Source organism: Rosa rugosa, chromosome 1 (genome assembly GCF_958449725.1).
Source record: "Rosa rugosa chromosome 1, drRosRugo1.1, whole genome shotgun sequence".
In the NCBI taxonomy this organism is placed as follows: domain Eukaryota; kingdom Viridiplantae; phylum Streptophyta; class Magnoliopsida; order Rosales; family Rosaceae; genus Rosa; species Rosa rugosa.
In genome coordinates, this window is record NC_084820.1 from 67113879 (window position 1) to 67125464 (window position 11586).

The 11586-nt window shown below is 39.3% G+C and overlaps 1 protein-coding gene and 1 pseudogene across 2 annotated transcripts; one reads left to right on the plus strand and one right to left on the minus strand.

Moving 5' to 3' along the window:
* Positions 1-2842: 2842 nt before the first annotated feature.
* On the plus strand, positions 2843-6064 carry LOC133733537 (probable linoleate 9S-lipoxygenase 5; annotated as a pseudogene).
* Positions 6065-6973: 909 nt separating this feature from the next.
* Positions 6974-10343, minus strand: LOC133745691 (microtubule-destabilizing protein 60-like). 2 transcript variants are annotated; one of them, XM_062173814.1, is made up of 9 exons: positions 9416-10343; positions 9241-9286; positions 9047-9142; positions 8829-8948; positions 8572-8670; positions 8046-8105; positions 7856-7950; positions 7501-7543; positions 7149-7289 (listed from the first exon to the last, which is right to left on the minus strand). In XM_062173814.1, the coding sequence occupies exons 1-8, from the start codon at positions 10231-10233 to the stop codon at positions 7525-7527; spliced, it is 1353 nt and encodes a 450-aa protein (XP_062029798.1). In that variant the 5' UTR covers positions 10234-10343; the 3' UTR covers positions 7149-7289; positions 7501-7524. The 2 variants fall into 2 exon arrangements, with proteins under 2 accessions (XP_062029791.1, XP_062029798.1); XM_062173807.1 differs by lacking the exon at positions 7501-7543 and having other exon boundaries at positions 6974-7289.
* Positions 10344-11586: the final 1243 nt, after the last annotated feature.

An 11586-nucleotide genomic window follows, 5' to 3' on the forward strand; every position in this document is an offset into this window, starting at 1 on the left:
ATATGCTTTGTAGGCGGTGACAAGTTCTTCACGAGCTCTACAAATGTGTGCCCAATGATCAGACACTCCACATTGAGAACATACATCTCTTTGCTCGAACTCCATTGATTGAGGCGCTTTGAAAGCGTCACTTAGATGGCTCTTAGTGTTGGTGGCGCCACCAACATGGCCAGAGGCGTTGCCTCCCTCTCTCTTTCCACGTTTACCTCTTCGGTTCCGTGTTCGCCTATTTTGGCAGTTACCTTCCCAAGTAGAGCGATTATATGGACCAGAACGTCCAAAAGTATCCCTAAGATTAGGGTTTCGCTCTTGGCGCCTTCTCTTAGAGGCGCGACTATAATTGGATTCCGGAATATGCTCTGTTTCCACGGATCTCGAATTATAGTTCTTCACAAGGATGTTGTCATACTTTTCAGTGACATTCATAGCTCCAATGAGCTCATGAAACCTTGTGATCCGTCCTGCAGTAACATCAATTCGATAGTTCTTAGCAACCATCAATGCAGAAACGGGGAAGGTAGAGAGAGTCTTCTCAATCAACATCGCATTTGTGATCTCTTTACCACAGAATTCCATTAAGGATTTAATGCGAAGTGCTTCCGAGTTGTAGTCAAGAACTAACTTGAAATCATAGGAGCGGAGGCTATGCCATCTCACTTCTAGGTCAGGAAGCAAGGAAGGAGTCACGGACGTTGCCAAATCTTTCTTCGAGTGAGACCCACAGCCTTCTGGGGTCTTCTTCATTCATATACTCGTACTGGAGCGAATCATCCATATGACGAGTCATTAGGATGATGGCTTTCGCCTTATTTGCCTCTAAGGCTGCTCTACTTGCTTCCAAAGCTTGAGCTTGCTCAACAGTTAGCACGTCCTGGCTAGGCTCGAGAATCGTATCCAGGATTCCATCGGCCTTGAGATGCTGGCGTACATCACGAACCCACCTGTGATATTCAGAGCCAGTTGTTCCCAATGGAGCAAAGTCCAATTTGTTCAGGTTACTCATCCTGAAAGAGAACAAGAAATTAGGGTTAGTTTTGGAGCGTGAAAGGCTACCACGAAAACATATAAAATTTCTGAGCGTAGTCGCTTCCAAGAAATTAGGAATTTCCAAGTGTAGTCGCTTCCAAGAAATTAGGGATTTTCTGAGCGTAGTCGCTTCCAAGAAAATCCGATTCCAAGAGGGGTTTTGGATTAGATCGAAACAATGATGTATGTGGTCGATCGTTTTTCTTCTCAACAAACTCTAAGTTTGGAGGACTCTACAAGCTCCAAGCTTGGAGTGAGCACGAACCCCCACAGTTCGGCTATTGGTCTCCCCTATGAAGAAGAAAGGGGGGTAGAAGAAGGGATGTTGGAAGTCCCCGAGAAAAAGAAGAGAAAAGTAATAAAAACTTCAAAAACGGGAACTTTTAGAAAAGTTTACCTTGAAAAGTTGCCGGAAATCTTGACCGAAAAAATGTTGGTTGGGCTGTGCAGTGATACTGCAGGGTCGTTGCGAGGATGTCGCGAGGACGCTACGAAGATGTCGCGAGGACTGTTGCGGGGCCACTGCGGGGATGCGACTGTTGCGGGGATGTCGCGAGGTCGCGGGGACAGTTACGGGGTCGCTGCGGGGATGTCGCGAGGCCGCGAGGACAGTTGCGGGGCTGCTGCGGGGATGCGACTGCTGCGAGGATGTCGCGAGGCGGTGAGGACAGTTGCGAGCGCGTGCGAAGGTAGAAGGCAAGCAGGGCTTGCGGGCGCTACAGGGGCAGCGAGGCTAACCTGGTAGGATTAGCGTTGAGTTGCGACGCGGGGGCTGCGGGGGCAGTAGTAGCGCAGGCAAGGCAAATCTGGTGGAGCTCAATCAATTTCTGGGGTTTTGGTTTCTAAAGCTAGGGTTAGGGCTCTTGCTGATAACGTGTTGTAGAGAAACTGAAATTGAGAGGAAATTGTTGTGTATTCTCATTGATAATAGGGGCCTCTTTATATAGAGGATTACAATTCATAGAATCTCAATCGTACAAGGAAAGTAATCATACATTGAATAGGAATCTAGATCCTTCTAATTTAACCCTATTACCACTAGGTCAAGTAACCTAGAGTTTGGGCCAAACACAAATAGAGATATCCTTAAACAAATAAATAATTATCCAATACTACTGGTTCATTCATCTGAGTAGCTTTCTTTGCAAAAATGATTGATTTTTTTTTTTGTAGTACTGAATTGAATAGAATGTTTGCTAATCTATAATACATTATTTAGAGAAAATTGTATATATTGGTTTCAGACAATTACTCCAAGAAATGCTATGTCAATTTCTTTTCAGTTTCTTCAGGGCTAATTGCCTTTTTGGGTTTTCTTTGCAGCTCAAAACTTGAAGGAAGGCCACCAAGTTGGAGGCTCTCACACAAAGTATGTTGTTCATAGTGATTAATGAGTATATTTTGTCACTAATTGGTTTCATTCTTTCAATTTTGTAATTAGCCGATTTCATATTGTGATTTAGCTGCTAACATTTGGACAATTTATATGAAGGCTAATGATTAGTTACGAAGTTTGTTCGAGGACAATGATGTACTGGAGCGTGCTATTGATGAAGAGTAAGTCTTCAGTAACGATGGCTGAAATTTTATAGGATCATGCCTTCCATGACTTCATATAAATTGAGCTAGTAATTACTAAACAGTAAACAATAGAGCTATTATTTTTACTTCACCTATATACAAAAACAATGTCATTCTAACCTTTTCTTTCTGCTGTACATTTCAGAATGAACTGGTATATTGCAGAGTGAAAATAGCCAAATTTGTGCCAGAAGAAAGGTGGTTCTATTTAGCTTGCCCAAAATGCTTCAAGGAAATGAGGAAAAATCCACAGAGCCAACTACTAATCTGCGCAGAACATGATATGCAGCAACCTCTTTACAGGTAACGTACTAACTTTCATGCTGCTTGACTATGGTTATAACTACTTAATTGTTTGAAGTGCTGATTGAATAGCAACTACTTTTCAAGGTACCATGGTCTTCTGCTTCTTGAGTTCTTATCCTCCTTTTGGTTTGAAATTCGATTGTGTTCTGCTGCTATCTGCTTCTATTTGATTTTTGATTTTTGATTTTTTTGTTGCTGGTGTCTTTGAAAAGGAACAACTTTTGTTGATAGCTTAAAAAGATACAGTTAATGTGGACAAGAGGTCCAGAGCAGAATAGAACAACAGATAACAGAGAAAAGCTAAGCTTATGTGAAATGCTTTTAGTGATTGAGATTTATGGTTAGAATTGTTAAGCTTATGGTTTTATTGATAGGTTATGTATGTTTTGTCCACTGCATAATTGTATGTTAATATGCTTTGTCCTCTGACCAGTTTCGATCTGATCATTTTATATGCCCGTATGTACGTTCTTACATTATATGTAGTCTTACATAAAGAGTGAGAGTGACAGTGAGGTGTCAAAACGGAGTTCAGCGTGCTTTTGAGGTTAAAAAAAAAAATGCCCGATTTTGGTTCAAACAGGGGAATGTGTTATTTACCTTCAGTTTTGGTTTGGATTGCATGTAAGTTGGAGAAGCTAGTTGGGTTTATGTGGAGTAGTGCAGGCTTCTATGGTTCTTACTGTTTTAAGTCTTAGCTAATTGTTTTAATATTGAGACCAGATTTGAAGTAATCTTTGTGTTTAAGACTTGGGGGTGGAGCTTTGCCTCTGATTTATAAGAAGTTAAGAACCCAACTTCTAGGCAGGACTATGGACTGGTAGAATGTGAACATATTGATGTCTAGAGAAACTTTTTCCTTCAGCTAATGGACAACGTTTGGTTTCTTTTAAAGCTCATGAGGTGGATGATTTTTCTGGTGTGGGTGGCTGGAATGATATTGGCATTAAATTTGATCTGATTATGTTATTTTAGATTTGAGTAAGGTTAGGGATGGTCTAATTTGATAAAATGTGAGGGCAAGAATATCATTCCTCTTGAATTTCTTGATATTCAGGTAAAATAAAGGCACGTACATTACAAGAAAACATCAGATATGCATGTGAATGCATTAAATTGAAGATGCAATGAGAAGCTCAGATAAATCTGCCTAGCTATATGCATAGCTCAGAATAGCTAAATGGTAAAACAAGAAAAGCATGTTGAATGTAAATGTTGTAGTGAGCAGCCAACATTATAACCGTCCATGCTTTAGTTTTACCTCCAATATTTGATTTACGAAAGAAAAAAAAAAGGTGCTGAGAAAGATAGCAAGTTTGGTGAGAAAATGCAGGTCCACTGCCAATTTTTGGCTTCTGCATCTTTTGTGAATATTAGTGTACTTTACTGTATTAGATAAGTTTTAAACCCCAATATTCCAGATCTTGAAATTGCATGTACCAGCTTCAGTTACCGAACCTAATGCTGACTATAGTGCTAAACAATATCCTTTTCACTAGAGTGAGTTTATAAATGAGAAGAGGAGAAGGAGTTTTTTTGTCTAATTACTAAGAATATAGGGTTTCTGCACATCTCCTGAACATAATATGGATATAACAGGTGCAACTGTGGTTTGGAATCATTGGAACAGTTTGCCACAGAAATCCTAGCTGGAGTGAACCCTGTCAATGTTAGTCATGTCCAAGTAATTTCGACATAACTTGCGTGATCTTTTTGCACTTATATTGGACAGAAAATAAATATGAGTTGGAAGAGTGTCAAATTTATTTTCCTCCCTTCTTTAAGAGCCAAAAGTAGCATTACGAACATTTGATTGTAAATGCAGGAATTTCCACGAACAAGCATGCAAGATCCAAAAAAGTTTATGGTGATCAGACCAGTAAAATAACAGAACAAGACACACCAAGAATGTTACTGACAGTAGAGGAGGTAATAACTTCAATTAATTTCCTTCAAAAGATATTTCATAGGATGCACAGTCACCTATAAATTAGCTTACACTGAATCATACCATTAATAATGATGAATTTTGTTGCACAGGCACTCAAGAGCAACAAGCTATTCATATTAGACCATCGGAATGCATTGATGCCATACTTACGGCATATAAATTCAAATACCTCCTCATATAAATTCAAATACTTACGGCATACTTAATGCATTGATGCAAGACACTGCTTTTCTTGAAAAAGTGATGCAACTTTTAGCCAATGGTGATTGAAGTCATTGAACTATGCTTGCCTCATCCTGATGGAGATCAACTCAATCACATTAGCAGTGTGTTCACACCAGCTGAAAGAGACGTGGAAAGCTCCATATGGCGGCTGGCCAAAGCTTATGCTGTCGTAAATGATTCTGGAGTTCATCAACTTATCAGTCACTGGTATTAAATTGAAGGACCAAGAGAATCAAAGTTAAAAGTCTGAACTGAACTAAGAATAAAGCATTGTTCATTTAAAATTTATGAATGTATATTTCGCGGAGTCAGCAAGTTTGTTACTTTTGTTTTTTTCTCTTTGGGTAAGCTTAAATGTTGAAGAAGCCTAATGGTAAGAAATTATATGCAGCCATTAGACAGACAAGCATCTCTTTCTATATGGAATTGATTTGGAGTCTGAGAATATTCAGTTGGACAAAAACCGTTCATTTTATATAGTGCCTGAGGTACTTGCTGGGGCTGATGTTGAGTGCAGGGGTAATTCTTTACATTCCTCTTAAATATATTTGATGTGGCTAAAGCTCTGCTTAATTTTTTGTTTTTTCTTCAATAATGGGTGTTTTATTTCAAAGGTTGCTCAAGGATCCAACTCAGAGGATTATCCATTAATCAGAAACACAGACTCAGAAGATGAAGAGAGTGATTTTTCCGAAAATGAGGTATGCAAATATAAAGAGAGAAAATAGGCTTAAATAAGTAATGATATGGATTATTTTTCTATGCCATTTAATCTCTATTGATTTCAAAGTTTTTGTATTTGAAGAATGCAATTGGTATCAGGATCAGAACCATATTGGTTATGATCTTAAAGGGAAAAAAGATTGGAGGAAAAATTGGAGAAATTGCAATCCTTTCTTGCTAGCGCTGATGATTCCAAAAATTGGTGGGTTTTACACAGGCCTTATGCTGCAGAGGCTGATGTCTGGATCATAGGTGTGATTGCATACATTCTGTTGTGTAACAGCCATCTATTTTGGCCTTCAACTGAGTTTGGCATTGTACTAGGTGTTTATATCGTTTCACCCTTTTTCATGTCTAATACTTACCTTGTGAAGAAGGCAAGAAGACCTCCTATCTGGGCGTTGCCAACTTTTCAGCTATGAAGAAGCTTTTTGTGTTTTTGCTGGTGGATTACAATTGTATTGGGGTATTGCAGCTAATGGCTTTGTCCTAATCCGACTAATCCCTGATGAAGTAGTTGAGGATATTATGACATTGCATTGTAATTTCAGTACCGTGTGGTATTCAGGATGCTAGGACTCCTGACTTCAGTATCGCTAGTTTGATCGGTTTCAGGTAGATTATGTACATTTGAACTTGTTTATGTTTTGAAGGTTGCCCCAATATCTCATTCATGGCCTTGCGTTTTTTCTTTGGTTTTTAAGTTTGGTAGTCTTTGGGGTTTGGCTGTATCACTGCAGCATTTTCTTTTCAAGAATGTGAGTGGAGAATGAAAGTCAGATTCGCCATACAAATTCTGTTCGTCTTTCTTTTTTTCCTTCTTGCTGAAAAAGCAACAGCTGTCTATCAGTCTTAGGGGTTTGGCTGTATCAGTGCAGCATTTTCTTTTCAAGAATATCATTGGAGAATGCAAGTCAGATTCGCCATACAAATTCTGTTCGTCTTTCTTTTTTTCCTTCTTGCTGAAAAAGCAACAGCTGTCTATCAGTCTTAGGGGTTTGGCTGTATCAGTGCAGCATTTTCTTTTCAAGAATATCATTGGAGAATGCAAGTCAAATTCGCCATACAAATTCTGTTCCTTTTGGTTTTTCCTTCTTGCTGAAAAAGAAACAGCTATCTATCAGCTTGTCTTTCTCCTTACATGTCAAGAACTCATCCATAACCTTTCAAAGAATCAAATTAATGGAACCAAAAATTGCAACGTAACTGGTTGCTGCTACGCTTCATTCATGTACATGGATCAGAAAGAAACCAAAACAATTTGGCAACAAAATAGAAGGGATCAATTATTCATAACGGGGGAATAAACATGGCTGTGAGAAACATATAAGGCAAGCTTCTTTCTTGTCTTCTTCAAGCTTCACTTTGATAAGAGTAGGAGCTCATATCATCATTCCATGACAAGCAGCACTTGATCTTCTTATGTTGAGGGATATGGAACTTTGGGTCTTTGGGTATGGTTGGATGCTTCATTGACCTGAAACACAATCAAACACGAAAGCATAAGAAACCTTCACCGCATCAAGTTATTATGCGATAACCTGACATGCTCTTAGTATATCAATGTTATTAATAGGATATGCAGCATATATTATAGACATATTGTGTACTATATGTCTATATTGTGTACTAATTCTTCCTCTTTCTTGAAAGTTAAAAACAAGACATAAGCAATTTATGTAACCCACTTTGTGTTAAGATGGATCCCAAAACTATCTGCACTCTCTTTTTCTGCATATTTAGAAAGTGCAATAATATCATCAGCATCATTCTAACCCAAGACTATAATCCATAATCACTACAAAGAAAAAACAAATGCAGCAAAAATCATGTTCTTTTAAAACTACTTGCAGAGAAACCGCACAAAAGCAAGGGAATTTTCTTAAGTCAGTACTCAGATCTTTCTTCAGAAATTAAAGGATTTGGAACACACCATCATTTTCATCCAATATGAGAATATCACCCAACCATATAGTTCTAGGCATGTAAGAAACTTGAAGAAAAGGGGTCTATTACTGTACAACCAGATGAGTTAGATTTTACCTTCTGGGAATGAAAGGCCTGTCAAAGTAGGGCATTGGCTGTGCTTTTGGAACAAGCTCCTTTCTCAGCCTTCTTACTTCTTCCTCTTCTGCCAACTGCAAGACAAAATAACAAAATGAATACTCAGCTGAAGAAAAACTACAATGATGTAAGCTCATCAAGTACACATTACTCTTGAAATTTGGGTTACCTTCTGCAGTCTCTCTCTTTCCATCTTGTATTGCTCAAACAGGCTCAGCTTCTCTGCCACCTGAATTCAAATAGGCAACTCATTTTTTAGTCTAAGAGCTAAAATGTTGTACCCTCATACCATGGACAAACGACCACTAAAGTTTTGTTCCATTAACAAAGTGCAAGTCATGCTGTGGTAGTGTATATCTTTATCAACAAAATGTAGTTATACTCTGTGAACGGAATGTACTAACAAAAACATGTAAACTGTCACAGTCAGTCTATATTCTATAATATTCATGTCAGCATGCTGGCACAAAGGTTTGTTGTACAAAAGCATACTCAATCACATGTTAGGATGCTGGGAAAAAAGTTTACTCAATATAAGGTATGCATGATCTTTTTATTTTTTAAGAAGGGTGCACCAACCCGAAGACAGATTTTGACAACTTCACTAATAAGATATTCTTATGAATATCTAGTTTATATGCACAACTAAGCTTGAGAGTAACTGAAACGATGAGAACATGATTTATAAAAGGCACCTGATGGTCAAACTCAGCACGCTCTACTGCCCGCATGTCAGTGTGGAGCTTCAGGTCTGTTGGTCTTGTGCTCTCTTTGACAGGAGGTTTTATTAAGCACTGAGATGAAAAACACCAAAGATATACATACAAGTCAGCAAATCAATATTGTCTGTCTAGCAATAGCAATGACAATAGTGTCCATGCCATGAATTTTCTAGCCACATTGCAACATCACTATGCAACAGGAAATAAAATCAAGCAAATCAAGGGTTAACCTCTGGTTCATCTGTTGTCCATGGGAGGCCCTGAGCAATCGGTATCCGCTGCCTCTCCTCCTGTATCATCATCTCCTGTACCTTCTTCATGAACTCTTCTCCCTTCATTCTCCCCCTTTCCTGCAGTCATAATTCAACTTCCAAAGTTAACACCAATACCAAAGCAAGTCTATAAACTTTGTCCACTTTTCAACACCATTCATTTTCACTACATTTACCTCTGTCCTGAGCTTGAACGGTTTAAGGCTAGTTGCTCTGAGCTGCTGCTTCTTTTTCCATCTACTTCCTCCAATCGTGCCAGACGACTCCGAGCTCTGAAATCCAAAACAACAGTTCAACAGTCCATTAGTCCATCACTTGGCAAACAATCTCACTCTCCATATAATCTCGAAAACAGTAACAAATATCTTACATTTCTTCGGCTTCTCCTCCCCCCATTCGACGTCCTGTTCGAAATGCTACATCAATCAACACAGCAAAAACAAACACATTCAGGTATTGTAATCAATGCATAAACCCCTAGTGCTAATCATAAACCCTACATTGCAATTTTAGCCCAGTGAGGCAATTCATCAAACACATTTTACCTTCCATCCCAAGACGACGACAACGACGGCCGGCGATCCAGCCCGAGGTTCTCCGACGTCAGAAACAAATCCGACGGGCAAAACGACGACGACGACCACTCATGGGCCTCCGGCGGTTGCAGCCCAGGCAAGGCCCACTTCGTAGCCTTCTTACCACTCTCTTCTTCCTCTGCTTCGTCTCCTTCCTTGGGAATCGTGAGCAGCTTCTCAAACGCCTGAACCAAGTGCATCACCTTCCCACGCGCCGGCACGCTCTTCCTCGCCTCCTCCAACAGCCTCGCCCTCCTCCTCTTAATCGTACCCGTTTCGTCAGTCGGGTCGGGCTCGCCCAGGTCGCGATTGTCGAAGTCCTGGTCCTGAATCAGCAAGGCCTCTTCGAGTTCCCGATCATCGGCCCTGTCGGACTCCTTCGACCCGTTTTCGGGTTCGGGTCGGGTCTTGAAGAACTCCTCCTGAGAAGCCCTCAGATTCTCGTAAGCCACACACAGACACTTCTTCTTCGAATCGCCGCCTTTCTCTTTACATTTGCTGCACTCGGCGTTCGGGTTCGGATTCGGATTCGGATTCGGATTCTCCTCCTTCTTCCCTCTCTTCTTCGCCACCACGAATTTCCTCTCCCGGATCTTCTTCCGGGGCGACTGGAAAACCGGGTTCGGGTTCTTGGAACCCGATTTCTGGGACTTGGCCGATTTCGGGCCGGGAGAGACGTTGGGGTTCAGATTCTCGGAGTGTCTGGAGATTTCTTGCTTCTTGGATCGGGAGCCGTGTTGGTCTTTGATCGGAGTCACCGCTCCGGCGCTCTTGCCGACCGAGTCCATCGGAAAGTGACCGCAATTGGGTTTTGATTAAGAAATTGGGTTTTTCAGATTTGGGTGTTTTGGGATCAGAGAAAATAATTGAATGAGGGAATTGAAAGAGAGAGAAGGAGAGAAAAAGGGAACGTTCGAGCTATGGACGCTCTTTCGTCTAACGGCTAGTTTTTTGGGGGGTTACCTGTGGGCCGTCGGATGAGGGTTTCAAAAATTCTGTGGATGTTTTAGCCGTCGGATTGACTGGTTAAAGAGAGATGGTCATTTTAGCAACCGTTATAGCCGAATCAGGATAGTCGTGTTACGGAAATGCCCCTGTGGTTTAACTTATATACTGATTGAAGACTAATTTGGGCTGTTAATTGTTGCTCACATTTAGTTGGGCTGGTTGGCTGGTTATTGAGATTTTGTTTTTTATTTTGTTACAGTGATAGTTTTTCTTGTTTTTTTTTTAAATGCTTATGAAAGTGATTAGGGCTTAAAAGGTATCATTTAACAGGTTAAATTATCACTTTTAAATTGAATATTAAGGGGGGTGTATTGTATATGAAATTAGTGGAACTTTAAAAGAAATCTATGGAATTTAAAAGTCTGGGTGTATTCAATATAGATTTTTAACAGTCCATGAAAGTCTTGGGGTATTCAATTAGGATTTTTAAAGACTTCATGAATTCCTCCAAAATTTAGGGGTATTCAATTAGGACTTTTAAAAATGAATAAAAGTACAGAGGTATTCAAAATATCATTCATACTTATGGAATTAGAAAATCATGGATAATCATGGACTTTGTAGTGTTAATTATACATACCAAACTCCAATAATTTTCCAGCCTCCAGACCAAAGATTTGAAAAAGTCTATCAAAGTTTCCTCTTAAAAAAAAAAAAAAGGTCTATCATAGTTCTTCTCTCTACGCACGAAGAAGTTGGTCCTTCATCGTGTCTCTTTCTTAATTTTTTGTTTTTTCTCTAATCTTTTATGATATCAACGTTTTTTGATACCTAACATGTTCATTGTAGTAGTTCTTGAATGTGATTTTTGTTTTGTTTTTTTTTTTAATTGTGATACTTCAAACCCTAATAGCAATAAAAATGATTTATGAAACCCTAAAATCCAAATATTGTGGTCTACCCCTAAGACCTTGAATAGTGTTGCTATGACATACTAAACTTTATCTTATTAATTAATTATTCTCATTAATTTGAATTTATACTATGGTTCAAAGAAAGGTTGAACAATTGAATTTCAATTGATTGATTATAGATCAAGACATTGACCAATATTTGCTACAATATATGTTAATCGGCGAAAACAAAATTGATGAGAATAATTAACCATAAACATCAAATGATCTATATTGCAT

Bases quoted from the DNA above. Each gene is read 5' to 3' on its own strand.
- LOC133745691 (XM_062173807.1), bottom strand. From the start codon at position 10,233: ATGGACTCGGTCGGCAAGAGCGCCGGAGCGGTGACTCCGATCAAAGAC. The intron at 9,287-9,415 runs GTAAAATGTGTT...TGATTGATGTAG, and splicing joins TCGTCGTCTTGGGATGGAAG to CATTTCGAACAGGACGTCGA. The intron at 9,143-9,240 runs GTAAGATATTTG...TTTGGATTTCAG, and splicing joins GGAGGAGAAGCCGAAGAAAT to AGCTCGGAGTCGTCTGGCAC.